Source organism: Silurus aristotelis (genome assembly GCF_946808225.1).
Source record: "Silurus aristotelis genome assembly, chromosome: 5".
Taxonomy (NCBI): domain Eukaryota; kingdom Metazoa; phylum Chordata; class Actinopteri; order Siluriformes; family Siluridae; genus Silurus; species Silurus aristotelis.
Window position 1 is genome coordinate 24,295,945 of NC_139578.1, and position 25,810 is coordinate 24,321,754.

The window sequence follows — 25,810 nt, forward strand, 5'->3', positions numbered from 1 at the left end:
TATAAACATTTGATAATAATAATAATAATAATAATAATAATAATAATTATTATTATTATTATTATTATTATTATTATTATATACAGTGCCATTTCAATAATTCATGCATTCTTAGTATTTTATATATTACTTCTATGGAATGCTCGTTGGTCATCATTTCATTCACATTTACAGATGGTTAATTTTGATTGAGTGATAAAATGAACAAGATCAAGTGTAATTACCGTCTTCCTTCTTTTGCTTCTGCTGATCTGAAAACAAAAAATATGTACGGTTTAATTGACATACTCACTTAACAAGTCACACTGTTTGTATAAAAATCAAGCAGACGTCTGGAACAACAAAGGGAGGTTCCTCTGCCTGGCATCATGCATCACCATCAAATAATAAATCATACAATGGACAAACCAATATTTGTTTAAAATCTGCCTTATTTCAACATGTTTGTGATACTTTTCAAGGATCCCAAATATTTGATTTTGGGGGAAAAAGGGCAAAAACAAAACACTACAAAGTGAATATTAGTTAATATTACCACTGACCAAACTCTTTCTGAAGCCTTGCTAAAAATCCTCTGTAAATTCTAAAACATGAATCCCTTATGATCTCTGACTGTTCTAATGATTTCTCTTCACATTATTGTTTTATGAATGTCATATTTATTGAATTAGTTTTCTGAATTTCTTGCCTTCACACTGTGTATTTTGTGTTGAGAAGCCATGCAGTACTGACACAGAAATACATGCTCTTTATTTACAGTTCTCCAGATAAAAGGGAAAAAAAAGTTGTGTAATTACCTTCAATCTTCTTTTTCTGCTCCTCTGAAAACAGAAAATATAAAAGTTTGAGAAGTGCTATCACACATATGACCCACTGTCTGAGACATGCCTGATAAAGATCCAAATCTAACCCACCTAATAGATGTATTCTGAATGTCTAAACTCTGGAGGTGATCAGGTTTGTTAATACTTGGATGGGAATACAAGATGCTGCAAGTTCTTTCACTGTGCACTCGGACAGCAGTTAAGACTCTGTATTACTGATCTGCATGCTTCAGAGCTACTGTACTTACTGTGCTGTGATGTACTATGCCTTGTGAAAGTATTTAGACCTTTTATCACTTTAGATATTTATTTCTAAAGTACATTATATCTTTCTTCTATGGAATACTCTATTATTAATTTCATTCAAATTTACATCCTGACAAAAAAATAATTTTTATCCAGAAAATGTTACAGCAACGTTAATAATGCACAGGTATATACAAATGTTAAAGTAATTGTGCCCTTGTTAATTAAAAATAATTTTATTATAGTAACTTGGCAGCTTCCATATCGCAGGGGTTGAATACTTATGTAAGCAAAATACTTATTTTTTCCCCCCAAGAATTTTTGCTAACAAAAAAAAAATAATGTTGAATTTAAATAAATAATTTAAAGTTTCAGTGTTTTAAAATGAAACATTGAACACAAGGAAATTTTATCGCACCATTTGTAATTCAGTATTATGATGTAACTGATCAGGGATTTGAATACTTTTGTATGACGCTGTGTATTTCACAAATAAATGCTGTTTTTAACTGAACTGCACTGAAGGGCTTAAAGGAAAATCTACTTCCACAGGTTTTTATCTTGATTGATTAATTTTTAATAAAACATAAAGTTGCTCTAAATTCTACCCTCGGTCTGATCTGCACCGTCCTGTGGAAAGGAAAAGCTGCTATTACAGGTTTCTATCTGAACTTAATAAATTCTGGCTAGATTTACTAGCAACAAAAATAGCTATAGATTTTATTTTAGTTTTATCTACACCTTCCTGTGACTCTTCACCATGTTAAAGTCAAAGATATCAATACAGTGTAACAACATCCCAGTTAGATTTGTGATTACATTTAATTACAGTGATACATTATGATTTAAAAACATTTCATTCTTACCTGAGTCTTTTTTCAGTTTTTGATTCTCTGTTGAAAAAAAACATTAAGTTTTTAAGAAATAATAAAGACGTATGAAATGATAACTAAATTAAAATATAAAAGTAAACACATACAATCAGAATGCAGTTGACATTTTATTTTATCTTTATGTTGTGTATTTTATAAATCTATATAACACACTACACAGAGTGGAACTAGATTTTACAGGTCAGTTATGACTTTCACAACACAAGCAATTTAAAGTTTTCTGACTGATGTGTTTGTTTCTCTTCTCTTCTTACAGAATCCTCCTTCTTTACTGCTCCCAGATAATACGCAGATGAATGATTTTAGCTGCCTATAATTTGGTAGCATTAATTAGCTTGTACATAAGCACAAATCATTACAAACAAAGAGGTGAAAATGCAGAATATAAATGTATAGCATTTGCTTTAAAGGCAATACAAGTTCATATATCACAGTTTTCCAGATATTTGCAAAATAAAATAAAAGTTCAGGTGTAATTACCGTCTTTCAGTTTCTTTAGCTGTTCATCTAAAAATAGATTATATTTATTGTTAATATAAATAATATAAACATTTGGATATTATTTTATACTGTACCATTTCAATAATCCGTGCATTCTTAATACTTTATATCTTATTTCTATGGAATGCTCGTTGGTCATCATTTCCTTCAGATTTACAGCTTGGTTAATTTTAATTGAGTGATAAAATGAAAAAGATCAAGTGTAATTACCATCATTGTTATTCTGTTTCTCCAGCTCTGAAAACAGATATATAAAAGGTTGAAGTGACATATTTACTTAAAAAGTAACACTGTTAGTATAAAAATCCAGCAGAAATCTGAAACTCCGTAGGGTTGCTCCTCTGTCTGGCAGCGTGCATCACCATCAAATGTGCCTAATGAGTGATGCGATAGACAAACTAATATTTGATCAAATCTGGCTCATTTGTACATGTACTATAGGTGACATGTATTGTACATGTAATTATCCCAAATATTTCCTCTGGTAAAAACAAAAACAAAGCACTACTGAGTGAATGTAAGTGATTCCCCTATATCCAGTATCCACACTGAAATTCTCTATGAATTCTAAAAGGCGTATTTTTTATAATTACTGACTGTTCTAATGATTTGCCTTCACTTTATTGTTTTATGAATGTCATATTCATGGTGTCTTGTGATGAAAAGCCATGCAGTACTGACAGACAGAAATACATGCTCTTTACTTACAGCTCTCATGATAATAGGAAAAAGAAGTTTTGGTGTAATTACCTTCAATCGTCTTTTTCAGTGCCTCTGAAACCAGAAAATATAAAATATTAAGAAGTGCTAGCAAACATATGACCCACTGTCTGGGACATGCCTGATAAAGTTACAAATCTAATCCACCTATCCATGTGTATTCTAAATTAAAATTATTGTGTAGACATTAACATCTGATCTGATCTGATGCTGGAAGGTAAGCAGGTTCAGGTTTGTTAGTACTTGGATGGGAGCAAGTTGCAAGGATGTGGGTAACTGATCAGAAGTTTAAGGTTCAATATCCAGCACTGCCAACCTGACACAGTTGGGCCCTTGATCAAGGCCCTTTTTTTTTTTTTTTTTTACTTATCCTGCTTATTGATACTGTTATTGATACTACTGTCTATAGAGAGTATATATATATATATATATATATATATATATATATATATATATATATATATATATATATATATATATATATATATATATATATATATGGAGAGAGAGAGAGAGAGAGAGAGAGAGAGAGAGAGAGAGAGAGAGAGAGAGAGAGAGAGAGATTTCCTCAGCACACCACAAAAATACAGGTTGGATCATATTTGATGAAAACTTGCTGATTTATGAAAATCTACTAAATAATTTATTTGATTTCATTATTTTTCAACAATTTCATTAATGTATACAATTATATATTTAATAAATTATAAATAATAAATATAATATTGTGCTCTCCATGCAAGCGTGCCATCTCATATGTAAAATCAAATGGCAGACATCATAAATTTACCTCTAGAGGTCACTCTTCTAATGACAGCAGACCGAAAGCTGGAAAAACTACCAGTATGAATTTTTAGCTCCAACAAACAACTATCAGTGCTGATTAATGGTGTCCCCAAAGACTACTAGTACAGCCTAAAGATTTATTTTATCATGACTGTTACCTTCGCTTGAGGCAAGAGCGTTGCAGTTGGAGATAAGAGATATAGTAAATAAAGTGCGATGCTGGAGATAAAAGCGTGTTTTGTTTTGAAATGTTTTGCCTCCTTTGTTCACTGTTACACTGCTGCATATGTTACATCGGACACTGGTGTCGCTTAGTTTTGCAACGTGAACCCACATTTTTAAACGTTACAACATTACCGCCATGATTCTCTCTCTCACACACACACACTGCACTTGTGCATTGATATCACACGTCCAATGAGGAAATGTCAGCCACATGATTACATCATACAGGCATGGAATATGACAAGCAGCAGCTTTTAATTCGCCATTAAAACCGTAGATAAAGCAACACAAGTATCGATAACGGTACAGTTTGTACTGAAGTTTATTGGTGGTCTGGTATTGACCCAATTATGTACCAGTCCAAAAAAATATCGGTTCTTGGTACCCATCCCTTACTCCAGAGTACTGTACTGTACTGCACTCTGACCCCAAGGTTCTAAAAAGGTTGGATATTTTAAGGACAGAATTTCACTGTGCTATAATGTACAATGCCTTGCAAAATTATTTAGACCTCTGACTAATTCTCATATTACTGAATTTACAGATAAAAATTTTATTTTGTTTAATATTTTATTTTTAAACACTGCAACTTGATATGTTATTGCAAGGTGACTTTTTTGGTCGGAAAATAAATGAAAAAACTCAATACAGTATACAGTATGCATACAGTATGTAACAGTTTGTACAGTCACAAGATAATTTTGGCTTTAATGCTCCAGGTTGTTCTGGTTGATTAAATGATGCTTGTAAAATGCACTTTACAAATTGTGCCACATATTCTCAAAAAGACTGAGATCAGCACTTTGACTGGTCTCAAGACATTTATCTTTTTGTTTATAAAACACTGAAATGTTGCTTTATCTTTTTGTCTGGATGTTGTGTCTTGTGTCATGGGAAATGTTAGGTTTGAGCCACATAAATCATAAAAAGATGCATATAAAAGGTCTATCTTGGTCTCCCAAAATCACAGCTGAGTCACTAAACTCAATCGGCACTTTTCATAGCAGCTTCTATCTTGTCACCGTCCCACACAGGCCAGGATTCCTCAGTGCCTTTGGTAGGTTTGACTGGTGCACCATTGTACCACTCCTTCAAAAGCTTTTCTGGCTTCTCTGTAACTTCTATCATAAGTCTTCTTCTTGTTAGAGATTGTACAGGCCGACTTACTCCGGTCCAGTGGTTAAAAATTCCACTTCCATATATAGACAACAATTTCCACTGTTTAGAAATGATAATAATAATATTAATAATATTAATAATAATAATAATAATAATAATAATAACAACTCCACTGAACTCTGTAAGAAAACTGTGTGCCCCCACAGCTACACTGTACACCTCCCGTACATTTCTCTTAAAGAGACATTAATATTAAACTGTAAAAGCACAGCTAATATTTCAACCTGACCTTTAATCACTCAAAAAATACAAAGAGATATTTGAATGAATGGATTTTCTTGGCAGTTCCTGGGTGATGTGGTGCAGCTTCCTTTTTGCCTGATTACTTGCCATAATTAATGAATTAGTGCAGAAGTAGATTGTACTGGTAGAGAAATCGTGTCCTTGTTAAAGAAATTTCTATTATCATAGTTACTTGGCAGCTTCTCATCACAGGGGTTGAATATTTATGTAAGCAAAATATTTCATTTTTCAGACAGAATATTTCCCAACAAAATACAATGTTGCCTTATAATGACTGACTTTGAGTTCCAGTGTTTTACAATTAAATAGTGAACAGAATTAAAGTTTAATGCACTATTTGTAATTCAGTAATATGATGTAATTGTTTAGGGGTCTGAATTCTGTTAAAAGGACTGCGTGTAAATCACAAATAAAAGCTGCTTTTAACTGAACTGAAAGGTTTATAGGAAAAGCTGGTATCACAGTTTTCTATCTGGATTGTCTGGTTTCACTAACAAAAATTTTCATCTTCAGCCAATCCTCTGCTCCTTCCTGTAACTCTTCGCTATGGTAAAAGTCAAAAAGGTCAATACAGTAAAACATCATTCCAGTGATATTTTTAAATGCATTTGATTACAGTAATACATTATGATTTCAAAAACACTTCATTCTTACCTGCATTTTCATTCAGTTCTTTAATATCTGATGATAAAACAGATTAATTAGCTTTTAATAAATAAATTAAACAAGGTGTTAAATTGCTAACTAGCTTTTGCAATTTTTTTTTTTTTTACAATGTGCACCCCAAGTCATCCAATTCATGGCATTTTATAACACATATTAAGAACACAATTTTTATGTGATTATTCGAAAAAAAAAAAAAATAAATAAATCAGATCAATCGATTATTAAAATAATAGTTAGTTGCTTCCCTAATCCAAATAAATGATATTAGCTGCCTATAATTTGGTAACATTAATTATATTGTATATTAGCACCAACTATTACAAAATAAGAGGAAAACAATAATAACAAATTAATTGCATTTGCTTCAAAGACAATAGTTCATATATCAGTTTTTCAGATATTTGCTGAATTAAATAGAAGTTTATGTGTAATTACCTTTTTTCAATGCCTGTATCTTTTGGTCTGAAAATAGATGATATTTAATATTAGTATTAAACATATGACAGTATTGATGTAAAAGACAGAGACAATCACAATGTGTCATGGAGATGTAGTTAATCAGTGGTGGGGATAAGATTCATGTTTGGGAAACCACACCTCAGAAACCAGAAAATATAAAATATTAAGAAGTGCTGGCAAACACATAACCCACTGTCTGGGACATGCCTAATAAAGGTCCAAATCTAATCCACCTAATATGTGTATACTAAATTAATATACTTGTGTAAACATGAAGATCTGATATTATCTGATCTCAGAATGTAATCAGGTTCAGGCTTATTAGCACTTGGATAGGAATACAAGGCTCTGGGTTACTGATCATATGGTTGGGGTTCAAGTTCCAGCACTGCCAAGCAGACACAGTTGGGCCCTTAAGCAAGGCCCTTATTTTTTGAAGAAAAAATTTTCACTGTGCTGTAATGTACAATGCCTTACAATAATTGACTGAGTTCCAGGGATTTACAATAAAATAGTGAACAGAATGAAAATTACCATTTGTAACTTAGTAATATGAGATAATTGGTCAAAAGGTCTGACTACTGTTAAAAGATGCCGTGTAAATCACAAATAAAAGCTGTTTTTAACTGATCTGAACTGAAAGATATAAAGGAAAAGCTGGTATTAAAGGTCTCTCTCTGGATTGGATAATGTCAGTTATTTTCACTAATAAAAAAAGAAGCTATAAATTCTAATCTAGGCCCAATCTGCACCTTCCTGTGACTCTTCACCATGTTAAAGTCAAAGCTATCAATTTAGTGTCACAACATCCCAGTTAGATTTGTGATTACAATGATATGATTTTAAAAGCATTTCAGTCTTACCTGCATTGTTTTTCAGCTTTTTAATCTCTGATGATAAAACAGATGAATTCGTTTTTAATAAAAAGGTGTAAAAAGATGTATAAAGTAATAACTAGCATAAGCATTTTTGTAACAAATTGCAGTTATAATATTTATGACTTTCACAACACAAGTAATGTAATGTATTCTGAATGATGTGTTTTTTTATCTCTACATCTTACAGAACCCGCCTTTTTTTTATTTGCTGACTAATAATATCTAGATAAATTACTTAAGCTGCCTATAATTTGGTATATTTATAATAAGCACCAATCATAACAAAGAAAGAGATAAAAAATGCATAACAAATAGCATTTATTTTAAAGGGCAAAACAAGTTAATTTAACAGTTTTTTTTTTTTTTTATATTTGAAAAATAAAATATAAGTTCAGTTGTAATTACCATCTTTCAGGTCCTATATCTGTTGGTCTGAAGAAGGATGATATTAAATATCAATATTAAACATATGACAGGATTGATGTAAAAGACACGATCACACTTAATTATAGAGATGTGGCTCAGCTGTGATGTGATTTATGTTCATGTGGCATTGTGACTGGGTGGTGTGGTGTAGTGCAGCTTCCATTTTCTGATTATTGATCCTACTCAATGGGATATTTAAACATTTGGACAATATTTTATACCATTTCACTAATTTGTGCATTATGTCGAGAAAACAAGCAATTTAATGTATTGTGATTAAAGAACATCTCTACTCATCTTACAGAACTCTACATGTTTACATCCTGATAAATGTGCAGATCTGGATAAATGACTTAAACTACCTGTAATTTGTTAGAATTAATTTTAATAAATATAAGAGGAAGCTGTAAATTCTAATCTCTGCCCTGATCTGCACCTTATGTGAACCTTCACCATGTGTAATGTATCTGTGAATCATGATTTCTGAAGAGAATAAATTGATTGAGTGATGAAATGAAAAGTGTAATTACTGTCTTTCGTCTTCTGCTTCTGCTGATCTGTAAACAGAAAAATACGGTTTAATTGACATACTCACTTAACAAGTAACACTATTTTTATAAAAATCAAGCAGACGTCTGGAACAACAAAGGGATGTTCCTCTGCCTGGCATCATGCATCACCTTCAAATAAATCATACCATGGACTAACAATTTGTTTAAAATCTGTCTTATTTCAACATATATGTGATACTTTCCAAATATCCTAAATATTTGATTTGGGTGAAAAAAAAGGCCAAAAACCAAGCACTATAAAGTGAATGTTAGTGGTTACCCTATTACTGTGAATTCTAAAACATGAATCCCTTATGATCTCTGACTGTTCCAATGACTTATCTTCACATTATTGTTTTATGAATGTCATATTTGTTGAATTAGTTTTCTGGATTTCTCTGCCTTCACACTGTGTATTTCGTGTTGAGAAGCCATGCAGTACTGACACAGAAATACATGCTCTTTATTTACAGTTGTGTAATTACCTTCAATCTTCAGTTTCTGCTCCTCTGAAAGCAGAAAATATGAAAGTTTGAGACATGCCTGATAAAGATCTAAATCTAATCCACCTAATATGTGTATTCTAAATGTCTAAACTCAAAAGGTGATCAGGTTTGTTAATACTTTGATGTGAATAAAAGGTGCTGCAAGTTCTTTCACTGTGCACTAGAACAGCAGTTAAGACTCTGCATTACTGATCAGAAGGTTGAGGGCTCAAGACTTTACACTGCCAAACTGCCACATTTGGGCCCTTGAGCAAGGCTCTAAGATATCTATGCTTCAGAGCTACTGTACTTACTGTGCTGTGATGTACTATGCCTTGTGAAAATATTTAGATCTTTTATCACTTTAGATTTTACTTCTAAAGTACTTTATATCTTACTTCTATGGAATGTTCTTAATTATTCATTTTCTTCAAATTGACATCCTGACAAAAAATTTTACTATTATACTATTATATAAATGTTACTATTAGTTACTATTATAAAATAGTAACTTGGCAGCTTCCACATCACAGGGGTTGAATACTTATGTAAGCAGAATATAAAATTTTAGCCCCAATCATTTTTCCCAACAATGTATTTAAAGTTTCATTGTTTTAAAAATAAAACATTTAACACAATACAATTTTAACACACCATTTGTAATTCAGTATTATGATGTAACTGACCAGTGGGTTGAATACTTTTGTAAGACGCTGTGTATTTCACAAATAAATGCTGTTTTTAACTGAACTGAGCTGAAGGGCTTAAAGAAAAATCTACTTTCACAGGTTTCTATCTGGACTGATTGATTGTTAATAAAACAAAAAGGTGCTCTAAATTCTACCCTCGGCCTGATCTGCACCGTGCTGTGACTCTTCACCATGTTAAAGTCAAAGATATCAAAACAGTGTAACAACATCCCAGTTAGATTTGTGATTACATTTAATTACAGTGATACATTATGATTTAAAAACACTTCATTCTTACCCGAGGAGTTTTGCAGGTTTTGAATCTCTGTTGAAAAATACATTAATACGTTTTTAATAAATAATAAAGTATGAAATCATTACTATTATATTTTAATTTAGTAAACACATAAAATCAGAATGCAGTTATGACATTTTATTTTCTCCTTATGTTATGTATTTTATAAATCTTTATAACACACTACACAGAGTGGAACTAGATTTTACGGTCAGTTATGACTTTCACAACACAAGTAATTAAAAAATTACTGACTGATGTGTTTGTTTCTCTTTTCTTTTAGAACCCTCCTTTTTTACTGCTCCCAGATAATAAGCAAATAAATTACAAACACAGGTGAAAATGCAAATACAAGTTTATACAATCACACTTTTTCGGATATATGCAAAATAAAATAGAAATTCAGATGTAATTACCGTCTTTTAGATCCTTTATCTGTTTGCCTAGAAATAGATTATATTAATTGTTAATATAAATAATATAAACATTTGGATTATTATTACTATTATTTTATACTGTACCATTTCAATAATCCATGCAGTCTTAGTACTTTATATCTTATATGGAATGCTCGTTGGTCATCATTTCCTTCAGATTTACAGCTTGGTTAATTGAGTGATAAAATGAACAAGATCAAGTGTAATTACCATCTTTCTTCTTCTGATTCTGCTGCTCTGAAAACAGAAATATAAAAGGTTAAAGTGACATATTTACTTAACAAGTAAAAAGGCCTCACTGAAATTGTCTATGAATTCTAAAAAGGTGAATCCCTTATAATTACTGACTGTTCTAATGATTTGCCTTCACATTACTGTTTTATGAATGTCATTTATTGTGTCTTGTGCCAAGAAGCCATGCAGTACTGACAGACAGACTTTACTTACAGCTTTCACGATAATAGGAAAAATAAGTTTTGGTGTAATTACCTTCAATCGTCTTTTTCAGTGCCTCTGAAACCAGAAAATATAAAATATTAAGAAGTGCTGGCAAACATATGACCCACTCTCTGGGACATGTCTAATAAACGTTCTTTTAGCTTCTCTCATCAGGGGTCGCCATAGCGGATCATGTTTGATTTGGCACGTTTTTACGCTGGATGCCCTTCCTAACGCAACCCTCCCCATTTATCCGGGCTTGGGACCGGCACTAAGAGTGGCTGGGGTTGATTCCCTGACTGGGGATCGAACCCTGGGCACGCTGCATCCTAACCACTAGACCACCAGGGGACCTTCTCTTTATGGGAAATGCCTGATAAAGTTACAAATCTAATCCACCTAATATGTGTATTCTAAATTAAAATTGTTGTGTAGACATGAAGATCTGATCTGATTTTGGAAGGTAAGCAGGTTCACTTATGTTAGTACTTGGATGGGAGCAAGATGCAAGGATGTGGGTAACTGATCAGAAGTTTGAGGTTCAAGCTATTTTATAATGACTGTTACCTCGCTTGAGGCAGGAGAGTTGCAGTTGGAGATGAGAGACATAGTAAATAAAGTGCAATGCTGGAGGTACAAGCATGTTTTGTTTAAAATGTTTTGCCTCCTTTGTTCAATGTTACACTGCTGCATGTGTTACATTTGACACAGTTTTGCCACGTGAACGTTACAACATTACCGCCAACACACACACATTGCACGTGTGCATGGATATCACACGTCCAATAAGGAAACATCGGTCACGTGATTTCATCATTCAGGCATGGAAAGTTACAAGCAGCAGCTTTTAATTCAGCATTGTCAGGGTGGTGAACATGACGCGGAAGCGAAAATAATGCATTGTTTATTAAACCCAAAATATACACACACAAGTCATGCAGAGCCACAAACTGAAACTTATCTGCTCGGGACGAGTAATCCAATAAGGAAAGCAAAATCCAGAAACGAAAGTAAACTCCACCGGCTAAGAGTAATCCACAAAGGAGCCGAGTCAGAAGCTGGAACCAGCGGGGAAGGCTGGCGGTCGAGGCATGATCACCAGCATGACATTCAAGAACCAACAGCCTGTGACTCTAGAAAGTGAGTTTATATAGTCATCTCCTTAACGAGCCACAGCTGTCGGAAATCAAAGCCGGAGCGGCATAACGAGGCAGTGTGACTGCTACCGAGGGGGGCAGAATGGTAGAGTCCAAATGGGACGGACAGAGGAGAGTACTGCATGCAACCGTGGAGCTGAGCTCTCCTGGAGGTCCTGGAGCGGAGCTGAGCTCTCCTGGAGCGGAGCTGAGCTCTTCTGGAGCGGAAAATGCACTTTACAAATTGTGCCACATATTCTCAAAAAGACTAGGATCAGCACATTGACTGGGCCACTTTAAGACATTTATCTTTTTGTTTATAAGACACAGAAATGTTGCTTTGTCTTTTTGTTTGTGTTCATAGGGTTGTTGTGTCTTGTGTCATCGGAAGTTTTAGGTTTAAGCCACATAAATCATAAAGAGCTGCATATAAAAGGTCTATCTTGGTCTCCCAAAATCACAGCTGAGTCACTAAACTCAATCGGCACTTTTCATAGCAGCTTCTATCTTGTCACCGTCCCACACAGGCCAGGATTCCTCAGTGCTTTTGGTAGGTTTGACTGGTGCACCATTGTACCACCATTGTTCTGGCTTCTCTGTGACTTCTATCATAAGTCTTCTTCTTGTTAGAGATTGTACAGGCAGACTTACTCAGGTCCAGTGGTTAAAAATTCCACTTCCATATATAGACAACAATTTCCACTGTTTAGAAATAATAATAATATTAATAATAATAATAATAATAATAATAATAATATTAATAATAATAACAACTCCACTGAACTCTGTAAGAAAACCGTGTGCCCCCACAGCTACACTGTACACCTCCCGTACATTTCTCTTAAAGAGACATTAATATTAAACTGTAAAAGCACAGCTAATATTTCAACCTGACCTTTAATCACTCAAAAAATACAATCCAGTACAAACAATCCCAACCCAAAAAAACACAGTGTCCAGCAAGAAAAAATGCAGTTCCCAGGCTGGCTCACACAGAGATTTTTGAATGAATGAATTCTTGGCAGTTCCTGGGTGATGTGGTGCAGCTTCCTTTTTGCCTGATTACTTGCCATAATTAATTCATTAGTGCAGAAGTAGATTCTACTGGTAGAGAAATCGTGTCATTGTTAAATACATTTCTATTATCATAGTTACTTGGCAGCTTCCTCATCACAGGGCCTGAATATTTATGTAAGCAAAATATTTCATTTTTCATTTTTCAGACAGAATATTTCCCAACAAAATACAATGTTGCCTTATAATGACTGACTTTGAGTTCCAGTGTTTTACAATTAAATAGTGAACAGAATTAAAGTTTAATGCACTATTTGTAATTCAGTAATATGATGTAATTGTTTAGGGGTCTGAATTCTGTTAAAAGGACTGCGTGTAAATCACAAATAAAAGCTGCTTTTAACTGAACTGAACTGAAAGGTTTATAGGAAAAGCTGGTATCACAGTTTTCTATCTTGATTGTCTGGTTTCACTAACAAAAATGTTTATCTTTAGCCAATCCTCTGCTCCTTCCTGTAACTCTTCGCTATGGTAAAAGTCAAAAAGGTCAATACAGTAAAACATCATTCCAGTGATATTTTTAAATGCATTTGATTACAGTAATACATTATGATTTCAAAAACACTTCATTCTTACCTGCATTTTCATTCAGTTCTTTAATATCTGATGATAAAACAGATTAATTAGCTTTTAATAAATAAATTAAACAAGGTGTATAAATTGCTAACTAGCTTTTGCATTTTTTTAAACATTATTAACATAAATTAATAGCATTTGCTTTAAAGACAATATTACAGTGAAACCCACTTATCTCGACCTCGGTTAACTCGCCAACCCTATTAAGTCGTCGTTTTTGAAGTGGAACCGCCAAATTCTCGCTTTGTCTTAGAATTTTTTTATCGTTTATGTCGATTCTTTTATGTCGACGAACCCTAATATCTCGACCACAAAGAGGGACAAATTTGCCACTTAACGTCAGTTATCTCGATCCGCATGACCAATCGCTGGCTTTTGCCACATCACCATCTCACTACCATATTTTCGCGTATATAAGACGCGTCTTATGGAAGGTTTTACATACCCCTCACCCAGGGTGCATCTTATATACGCGAAAAATACGGTAGTGAGACGGCACTGTGCAGCTGCAGAAGAACTCGCGAAAGTGGCGGAGAAATCAAGCCTTACAGATGCTACAGGTGTAGGACACTTTTTTCAGAGCTGTGTGTCAGAGTGAAATTAATCGAGAATTTAATTTTGACACTGGTTAGCTTTTTGTAAAAACGAACTACACCCCGCACATTTTGTGTGATTTTGTGAGCGATTTTTGTGTTTACAATGTTGGAGAATATAATAAAGGTTTGTTTTGAGAATCGACGGTGGTATTTATTGTATACTGGTAAATTTCTGCTGTTAGTTGGTGTACATATGCCTTTTGGTGTAAACAAACATGTATGTACTTTTTTATAGCATGCCTTCATCAAACAAATCGCGGCAACGCTGTTGTGTAAAAAAACCTCCAAAAACACGTGCATGTACATTCTCATTTAAAAACGCACAACATGCACATAATCACATTTCAAGCACGTTAATATATTGCCGCCATATTGGTTTTTGTTTATCTCGATCATCGGTTATCTCGACGCTTTTTGGCGTCCCCTAGGCCGGCGACATAACCGGGTTCCACTGTAGTTTATTTATCATAGTTTTTCAGATATTTGCTAAATTAAATAGAAGTTTATGTGTAATTACCTTTTTCCATCACCTGTATCTGCTGGTCTGAAAATAGATGATATTTAATATTAGTATTAAACATATGACAGTATTGATGTAAAAGACAGAGACAATCACAATGTGACATGGAGATGTGGTTAATCAATGGTGTGGATAAGATTCATGTTTGGGAAACCACACCTCAGAAACCAGAAAATATAAAATATTAAGAAGTGCTGGCAAACACATAACCCACTGTCTGGGACATGCCTAATAAAGGTCCAAATCTAATCCACCTAATATGTGTATACTAAATTAATATTCTTGTGTAAACATGAAGATCTGATATTATCTGATCTCAGAATGTAATCAGGTTCAGGCTTATTAGTACTTGGATAGGAATACAAGGCTCTGGGTTACTGATCATACGGTTGGGGTTCAAGTTCCAGCACTGCCAAGCAGACACAGTTGGGCCCTTAAGCAAGGCCCTTATTTTTTGAAGGAAAAAATTTCACTGTGCTGTAATGTACAATGCCTTACAATAATTGACTGAGTTCCAGGGATTTACAATAAAATAGTGAACAGAATGAAAATTACCATTTGTAACTTAGTAATATGAGATAATTGGTCAAAGGTCTGACTACTGTTAAAAGATGCCGTGTAAATCACAAATAAAAGCTGTTTTTAACTGATCTGAACTAAAAGGTTTAAAGAGAAAGTATTACAGGTCTCTCTCTGGATTGGATAATGTCAGTTATTTTCACTAATAAAAAAATAAGCTATAAATTCTAACTTCGGCCCAATCTGCACCTTCCTGTGACTCTTCACCATGTTAAAGTCAAAGCTATCAATTCAGTGTCATAACATCCCAGTTAGATTTGTGATTACATTTGATTACAGTGTTATGATTTTAAAAGCACTTCATTCTTACCTGCATTGTTTTTCAGCTTTGTATTCTCTGATGATAAAACAGATGAATTAGTTTTTAATAAATAATTAAAAAAGAATAACTAGCATAAGCATTTTTGTAACAAATTGCAGTTATAATATTTATGACTTTCACAACACAAGTAATGTAATGTATTCTGAACGATGTGTTTGTATCTCTACATCTTACAGAACCCGCCTTTTTTTTGCTGACTAATAATATCTAGATAAATTACTTAAGCTGCCTATAATTTGGTATATTTATAATTAGAACCAATCATAACGAAGAAAGAGCTGAAAATGCACAACATAAACTAATAGCATTTATTTTAAAGATCAAAACAAGTTAATTTATAACAGTTTTTTTTATATATTTGGAAAATAAAATATAAGTTCAGTTGTAATTACCATCTTTCAGGTCCTGTATCTGTTGGTCTGAAGAAGGATGATATTAAATATCAATATTAAACATATGACAGGATTGATGTAAAAGACACGATCACACTTCATTATAGAGATGTGGCTCAGCTGTGATGTGATTTATGTTCATGTGGCATTGTGACTGGGTGGTGTGGTGTAGTGCAGCTTCCATTTTCTGATTATTGATCCTACTCAATGGGATATTCAAACATTTGGACAATATTTTATACCATTTCACTAATTTGTGCATTATGTCGAGAAAACAAGCAATTTAATGTATTGTGATTAAAGAACATCTCTACTCATCTTACAGAACTCTACATGTTTACATCCTGATAAATGTGCAGATCTGGATAAATGACCTAAACTACCTGTAATTTGTTAGCATTAATTTTAATAAATATAAGAGGAAGCTGTAAATTCTAATCTCTGCCCTGATCTGCACCTTATGTGAACCTTCACCATGTGTAATGTATCTGTGAATCATGATTTCTGAAGAGAATAAATTGATTGAGTGATGAAATGAAAAGTGTAATTACTGTCTTTCGTCTTCTGCTTCTGCTGCTCTGAAAACAGAAAATACGGTTCAATTGACATACTCACTTAACAAGTAACACTATTTTTATAAAAATCAAGCAGACATCTGGAAAAACAAAGGGAGGTTCCTCTGCCTGGCATCATGCATCACCTTCAAATAATTAATCATACCATGGACTAACAATTTGTTTAAAATCTGTCTTATTTCAACATCTGTGATACTTTCCAAATATCCCAAATATTTGATTTGGGTAAAAAAAAAAGGCCAAAAACCAAGCACTAAAAAGTGAATGTTAGTGGTTACCGTATTACTGTGAATTCTAAAACATGGATCCCTTATGAGCTCTGACTGTTTTAATGACTTATCTTCACATTATTGTTTTATGAATGTCATATTCGTTGAATTAGTTTTCTGCATTTCTTTGCCTTCACACTGTGTATTTTGTGTTGAGAAGCCATGCAGTACTGACACAGAAATACATGCTCTTTATTTACAGTTCTCCAAATAATAGGGAAAAAAGGTATGTAATTACCTTCAATCCTTATTTTCTGCTCCTCTGAAAGCAGAAAATATAAAAGGTTGAGAAGTGCTATCACACATATGACCCACTGTCTGGGAAATACCTGATAAAGATCCAAATCTAATATGTGTATTCTAAATGTCTAAACTCAGAAGGTGATCAGGTTTGTTAATAATTGGATGGGAATACAAGGTGCTGCAAGGTTGAGGGCTCAAGACCCTGCACTGCCAAACTGCCACATTTGGGCCATTGAGCACGGCCCTTGGATGTCTATGCTTCAGAGCTACTGTACTCACTGTGCTGTGATGTACTATGGTTTTTGAAAGTATTTAGTCCCTTTTATCACTTTAGATTATACTTTTAGAATACATTATATCTTACTTCTATGGAATGCTCTTTATTCATTATTTCCTTCAAATTTTCATCCTGACAAAAAATTATTTTTATCCAGAAATTGTTACAGCAACTTTAATAATGCACATGTATATACAAATGTTAAAGTAATTGTATCCTTGTAAGGTAAAATTTTTGTATCACAGTAACTTGGCAGCTTTCACATCACATGGATTGAATACTTATGTAAGCAAAATATTTAATTTTATCCCCAAGAATTTTTCCCAACAAAGAACTACCGTATTTTTCGGACTATAAGCCGCTACTTTTTTCCCATGTTTTGAAACCTGCGGCTTAAACATCGAAGTGGCTAATTTATGGATTTTTCCTGGGTTTTTCCCTTTGAAGTGTAGATACTGTTTAGCTTTTAAAAGTAAATTTAGTGTAGAAAATGAGTAAAGGAACACATGGCTGGTTGATTGAGCCAGAGGTCACTGTTGTTTACACCTTTGGTAATGCCGAACCCCGAGCAGGTCAGGTTAGGGTATGAATCACATTAGGGTTCATGGTCTCAGACACCTTTTGGTTAGAGATGTTCCTTGTTGGCTTGCTGCCTCTCCCAGACTGATTAAATTAAGGCTATGATTAAGATTGATACATCAAACTACATAACTACTTTTGATCCAATTTATGCTGTTTTGTGAATGAGCTCAATTTGATATAGCGTAGGGTGTCTTTGCTTATCTTAATTTTCGTCACAATCTCCGCTTTATGGCTTCGCTTCACCATCTAGCAGCGACGTTTCGAGCTCGTATCTTAAATTTTTGCTCGCGTAACAAAGCAAAAAAATCGACCAAATGACCGCTCGTAACTCGGAAAATTCGTACATTAATGCACTCGTAGGTCAAGGTACCACTGTAAAAGGAAGGAGGAAGACAGTGAACAATGACTTACTTGGTCGGCTACTGTTTAGCTACAAGCCATTGTAGCGCGTTGAGTCTGGGTGAAGGGATAGCTCATTAAAACTCCAGTTGCAACAGAAATTATATAAGTACAGACAGGTTTCCAAAACTCGTGTTTTTTTATTTTTCTTGGCAACAGCGTTATGGGTTAGTCAAAGAAACTTAGAAATGAGCATCAGAAAATAATAAGGACATAATCCTCAGTCTCACACGCACACACACGCAGCAATACCAGAAGAATGCAGTGCATGTTATTCCCAAAATACCGCTATGCTCCTAATAGAAGCGCAACATATTTTACCCGTTACACTGTGTGTAACTTGTCTTTCGTTAAAGCCTGTGTAAAGTACATTAGTGTAGACACCTGTGGCTTATAGACAGGTGCGGCTTATTTATGTTAAAAATAAAAATATTTGTCAAATTCATTGGGTGCAGCTTATATAAGGGTGCACTTTATAGTCCGGAAATTACGGTATGTTAAATAACAATAATTAATTTAAAGTTCCAGTGTTTTAAAATTAAACATTGAACCCAATGAAATTTTAACACGCCGTTTGTAATTCAGTATTATGACGTAACTGATCAGGGGTTTGGATACTTTTGCAAAACGATGTTGTAAGAATTACAGACTGCCTCAACCCAGACTCCACCAAAAGCTATATCAAATTGAGCTTATCCACAAAACAGCATAAATTGTATCAAAAGTAGTTATGTAGTTTGTTGTAGAATTTCAGATGTATCAATCTTAATCATAGCCTTAATTTAATCAGTCTGGGAGAGGCAGCAAGCCACAAGGAACATCTCTAACCAAAAGGTGTCTGAGACCATGAACCCTAAAGTGATTTATACCCTAACCTGACCTGCTCGGGGTCCGGCATTACCAAAGGTGTAAACAACAGTGACCTCTGGCTCAATCAACCAGCCATGTGTTCCTTTACTCATTTTCTACACTTAATTTACTTTTAAAAGCTAAACAGTATTTACACTTCAAAGGGAAAAACTATCTAAAATATCTGGGTAGAGTTTGCTCTGGGTTCTTTCTGACTCTGTTGAACCCAAAGTGCTTCATGTATTTTGTCATTGCTGAACTGTTATAAACTTTTTCATTACGATCATCGTGGTCCGCTCATTTTTTCTTACACTGTGTATTTCACAAACAAATGCTGTTTTTAACTGAACTTTCACATGTTTCTATCTATTGATTGTTAATAAAACAAAAAGTTGCTCTAAATTATACCCTCAGCCTGATCTGCACCCTCCTGTGGAAGGGAAAAGCTGCTATTACATGTTTCTATCTGGACTGAATAAAATCTGTCTAGGTTTACTAGAAACAAAAATAGCTATAAATTTTACTCTCAGTTTTATCCACACCTTACTGTGACTCCTCCCCATGTTAAAGTCAAAGATATCAATACAGTGTAACAACATCCCAGTTAGATTTGTAATTACATTTAATTAAAGTGATTACATTATGATTTAAAAACACTTAATTCTTACCTGCATTGTTTGTCAGCACTTTAATCTCTGATGATAAAACAGATTAATTAGTTAAAAAAAGATGTATGAAGTGCTTACTAGCACAAGCATTTTAATAATGTAATTATTTAATAATAATTAATGTAATTTAACACATCAAATCAAATTGCAGTTATATTTCTTAATATGTTATTTATTTGCTAAATCTAAATGGCACACTACAGAACAGAGGAACTTGCTGTTACAGGTCAGTTATGACTTTCACAACAGAAGTAATTTAATGTGTTCTGAATGATATGTTTGTATCTCTACTTTTTTCAGAACCCTTCTTCTTCTTTTCTTCCTGATAATATCCAGATAAATGACTTTAACTGGTTACAATTTGGTAGCATTAATTAGATTTTACAATAGCACCAATCATTACAAACAAGGAGGTGAAAATACACAACATAGATTACTGTATTAGCATTTGCTTTAAAGGTAATACTAGTTGAAATAATCACAGTTTTTTGGATATTTAAAAAATAAAATATAATGTTCAGATGTAATTACCATTTTCCTTTGTCCTTTTCTGTTGGTCTAAAAATAGATGATATTAAATGTTAATATAAAACATATAACAGTATTGATGTAAAAGACTTAGAAAATCATACTTTATCATAAAGATGTAGTTAATCTGTAGTGTGATTTAGGTTCTTGTTTGGAGAAGTTTTAATGGATGGCATTTTCTTGGCAGTGCCTGGGTTGTGTGGTGCAGCTTCCATTTTCTGATTATTGATCCCACTTTGCTTACTGGGAAATTCAAATCTTTCAACGTTATTTTGTACATTTCAATGATTTATGCATTCTTAGTTTTCTAATTCAAATAAATGAAATGCTCTTTGGTGGCTCAAAATCACTATAAAGTGCCTTTGAAATGTCACAATTGAAAAAAAAAGGTGGACAGGTAGACCTTGGAATGACATGGTAGACAGAGGCTTTAATGGGAAAAATAAGAGAACAGGAACATCAGAGAAACAAGAGAAACAACAGGAAACCCTTAAGCAATATAAAAATAATCCAGGAATTCATTTTCTCCATCACTCTAATAGATTTTTCCTCATACTTCCAAATGGTCAGAGCAATCTGTAGAGAATACCTGTTAAGAGCTTGTGGTACTGGAATAAGACAAAGTATCTGCAAAACATGGTACCAACTAATGTCCTCCCAAGGACTTGACCAAGAGAACTTGTTGTGCCGTTGTGGTTGCAACACTTTGGGAACCATGTGTGAAATCTGGCCAATAGGTTAGTTGTGAAGTCATCAGCGGGTGATGTCGCGACGACCATTAGCTACAAAATGGCTGCGTGGTGGTAGGGACACTCGCTTCTGCTTGTTCAGGTAAGCGCTTTTTTGTGGGAGTCTGTTCAAGAGATGGATGGCAAGCAAAAATTTCGTTGTTGTGTTCATCCATGTCCCCATTTCATTACGGGGAAGGATATGCACAATCAGTGCGTTGTTTGTCTGGGAGTGGAGCATGCTCAATTTGCTCTCGAGGGAGTCGATTGCTAGCATTGTAGCCGCATGGCTATGTGTACATTTCGCTCCCGGAAAGTGCTCTTCGAGGAGAGTGCTCTCCCTCGCAGATCCGGTCCTGCTCTTGCCAAGGCAAAGCAGAGCCGGCGGTCGTGGGGCTCGCAGGCCGATCTGGCAGAAGGCCATGAGTCGGATGAGTCCTCTTCAGCCTCCCCTGTCAGGTTAAGCACCTGCTCTCTCTGGAAGCATGCCCGGCTGCTGCTTCCTCTACCGGTGCGAGCAGCACGGTGTTACATGTCTCTCTATCCGAGGAGAATTATGGAGCCCGTGGACTCCTCACAGCCTCACAGTATGATGAACTCATTGAGGTGGTGACATGGGCCATGTCCAAGCTTGAGCTAGCTTGGCCGGTCGATATGCAAAAGCAGCACGCACTCAGTAAGCTGGATGAGCGTTTCCTGGGCCCTGTGTCAAAGCCTCGTGCCGAGGTCTTCCGTTCTTCCCCGACCTGCACAACAAGGTCTCTAGGTCCTGGGAGATGTATGCGTCGCGTACATTTTCACAACATACCTCGCTTAATGCAAACGTTGTTGGGGTTATGGAGTGCGGCTACGGGCCGATGCAGCATGTGGAGGGAACGCTAGCTAGCTATCTCTCTCCTAGCATAGCATCATCGCTTAAGGGCCCTGCGTTTCCCACGAAGCCGTTGCGTTCTACTTTGTCATTATTGGGGATAGCTTACGTGGCAGCGGGTCAGGCTATGTCAGGTTATGTCACTTTTATAGCTTGTACTTCTTAACTGCATTTCCAGTGACCACTTTGGAAATTAACTGTTTATCTTTGTTTTTGTATTTTTATGTTCTTCTGATACCAATCATATTAAATCAATGTGTGAAACAAAAGCTCTTCAAATTGTAATAACCAAAAAAAAAACTTGACTTTTGTACGTGGTGAATTCGATGCACTTTATTTCTTGGCCCTAAAGAAACACGTTTTATATTACTCAGATTTTGTTTTCTTTTTTTAAAGTGGTGCCTCCAATTGTTAAAATTGACTTTTGTTCAAATCCATTCCCCTTGAAGCCATTGCCTAAGACAATATATTTGTGGAATTTTTTGTAAGATTTTATGGAGTTAGTTATCAATATGTCAATTAATTGGAAAATAAACAGTTGATACATTGTAAAATCAAATAGTATACTTCACTAGAAAAATGCAATTATGTTTACTTAAATCTAACTAAAATTTTGAGTTTACTAAAAATAGTTAATTATTAGTAAAATGTTAAAATAAATATTTGAGATTACTAATAAAAATTAAGAAATATTACTCGAAATGTTTGAAACATTTCATTGGGCATGCGCAATGAAGCACAACTCCCCTCCCCCACACTTTGCTGAAGCTTATGGACTGAAGACGGTTTGAGCATTTACCGATTAAGGCAATTAATTAAGGCATATTTTTGTCTCCTTGTTTGTTAGTTATAATCATGATGTTTACTTGAATTAATATTACTTTGCAGAACATGTTAGGAACTTTTAAACTTGTCTTTACATAAACATCTTTTGGACACAAAAAATGTGTCCAAAAGTTTGTGTTTCTTTTTGGAAACAAACATCTAAAATGTTATTTTGCACTTTAGATCTGTAAAATTGTATTGCCGGTTAATTATTTAAAAATGCTTTATTTTTGGTAATTTGATTACTCGGTCATGACAATGCGGGACCTGCCAGTGTTTGAAGGAAGAAAATAAAAAGGTTCGCGAGATGTTGGAAGGAAGGAAGGAAGGAAGGAAGGAAGGAAGGAAGGAAGGAAGGAAGGAAGGAAGGAAGGAAGGAAAAAAAACGGGATATAGGAAGCAAGGAAAACAAGAAGAAAAATAAAACAGGACATGGGAGACAAAAAATGGGAGTCAAACTGTAAGCACCGCGCGAATACACAAAAGTAACGTTAATTACACAGCCGTTCCGAATGTCGCCAATGCATGCACTGCGCTAACACGATTGGTTTCTATTTTTTAAAAGACAGCGTTGAAGTGTAAGTTACTGAATAGTACAGATTAAAGCTGTGTGTTTTAGTTTTAAAGAAGTAGTTCACCAAACATTTTTCATATGACTTGCATGATAATTTGATTTTTTTAATAGTTAATACCAATAGTATTGTTCATTGTTGAGGTTGTGGATTAATTCATTTTATTGGTAATATGTAATGCTAAATGAGCATGTGAACTTCCTTGCAAGTTACTCTGCCTTTACATTGCCTTTAATTTTAGTAATTCATTTTTTTTTTTTTTTTTTTAGGTTTCCTGTTGATTGCCTTCTGCCATGCAGTGGAATTGTAAGTTTTGCTTCTTTACATCTGAAAAGAGGGCGCAATTTCTTAAGCACTATCGCAGAAACCATACTCAAATTGTTCCAATACCATGCCTCCACTCAGATTGCCCATGTATTTTTAATTCATTTAATGCACTGAAAGTACTTCTTTCAAAAATACAACCCCCACAAAGAAGTGTGTTATTTAATCACATATCTGGAAAAAATCTGAGATCTGAGTTCTATGAAGCATTGGAAATTACCATTTGTTTCTTTTCTCTGTTTAGGATTCAGATGTGAATGTAGACCTGAGTGCAGTTGATGTTGGCCTGCTCACAGTTTTACCAGAAGACATGCCTGCCCAAACTCCACATGCTCTCAATGTTGACTCATTAAGGGCAGTCATTCTCAAGGGAAATATTGTGGTGGGTGATGTCTCAAACTTGCTCAAATGTATGCTCTAAATTTAGACTACCCAAAGACAATGAGGAGCACATTTGATGCTATTCAGAGAGTATTTCTGTTATTGGGAAGTAAGAATCTCAAGCCCAAACTTCAAACTCTTAAAAAACAGCTTTTAAACTAAGCTGCTGTTTTTGCTTCTGACAAATTACATATTACAAATATTTAAAATTCTTTCAGCATCAGAGGGATCTTTTTTTTTTTTTTTTTTTTAAGAATTGTTATAACTAAACCTTTCAGCTAAATGTCTGTTTTTAGACTTTATTTTGTAATTTTTTATTTAAAGTTGAGCACTGGAAACTAAAGGGATAGTTCAACCAAAAATGGAACTTCTGTCATCATTTACTCACCCTTTGTTATTTTAAACATGTATGATTTTTTTCTTTTGCAGAACAGAAAAGATGATGTTTTGAAAAATAGAAGTAGCAAAAAAACTGCTGGCACTATTTTATTTGTCATTTGTCAATAGAAGTCAACGGGTGCCAGTGGTTCTTTGGTTCCCAACATTCTTCATAATATCTTGTTTTGTGTTCTGCAGAAAAAAGTCTAATAGGTTTAAAATGACAAGAGAATGAGTAAATGATGACAGAATTTTCATTTTGGGGTGACCGATCCCTGGACTGTGTTTTTCTGCATGTTGCCTTTTTTGAAAAAGTGATGTTTTTGCAGTTATTTAATTTCAAGTGGCAGTTATTAATTAGTCAAGGTCCCCATGCTGTTTAGATATAAGTACATATTTATACTATATCTTTAGTATTTCTACTGCATTGTTCTTAAACATCTGTGTTGTTTATTAATTGTTTATTAATGTGTTGAGTGTCTTTTGTCTTTAAAAGAAATGTTCACTTTACCTTCAAAAACTTTGGAAACTGATTGCACATAGTTATTTATGTTGTCATTACTTAAAATGGAATATTAACTTAATATAGTAGGCTTACAAATTTTTTTTGTAATATCAATAAGTATTATATATTGCATATTAATAAACATTTAGAAGTATATTAACTTAAATTTACTTATTATACTTACTTGATATTTATTAATAAATTTACTCAGAAATAATAAATTCAGCTTACCTGTAGTTAATTATTAACCTAACTTAGATTTTTGCCTTAAGTTTGCTTTGAAAAAATAAGGCAATCGTTTTCCAAAGTTTTTTTTAAGAAAACTGAACTAATTCGAATTTACAGTGTAATTGTCCTTCAAAAAAATTGTTTTACTCTCGAATGAATTCTGTATCTGAACTTCCATATTCTAATCTGGAGGGGCCTGGCTCAGGCTGATATTCAGCAGTTTCAGAAATTTTAGGAGAGTTGGTTGGTGTCTCAGACTATACACTAACTTTGCACTAACTCTGCACCCAGCACTAACTCTGGCTCGCCTTTTTGCCTTCTTCCATTTTTTTTCATTTTGTCTTTTTCATTTTCTCACTGAGCTCAATAATACCCTTCTTCTTTCCATTCTCTCTGTCTTTTTTTTTAATTTTCCCTATTTCTTCTAATCTCTGGGTCAACATCACAGTATTCCCTATATATTATGGCTATC

At 34.1% G+C, this 25,810-nt stretch overlaps 2 protein-coding genes across 2 annotated transcripts in view; both read right to left on the bottom strand.

Moving 5' to 3' along the window:
* Window positions 1–25,810, bottom strand: part of LOC310726180 (butyrophilin subfamily 1 member A1-like) — a 155,832-nt gene that overhangs the window by 99,762 nt on the left and 30,260 nt on the right. The window lies entirely within an intron of this gene.
* The window catches only part of LOC310726608 (butyrophilin subfamily 1 member A1-like), a gene marked incomplete at its 3' end in the record, with an annotated part of 35,924 nt that continues 10,324 nt past the window's right edge, over window positions 211–25,810 (bottom strand). Inside the window, exons 6-9 of the mRNA XM_083542358.1 lie at window positions 20,530–20,556; window positions 7,606–7,632; window positions 798–821; window positions 211–251 (exon numbers count right to left, since the gene is read on the bottom strand). Coding sequence (XP_083398484.1) covers window positions 211–251; window positions 798–821; window positions 7,606–7,632; window positions 20,530–20,556 — 119 coding nt within the window. The remainder of the gene's footprint in view (window positions 252–797; window positions 822–7,605; window positions 7,633–20,529; window positions 20,557–25,810) is intronic.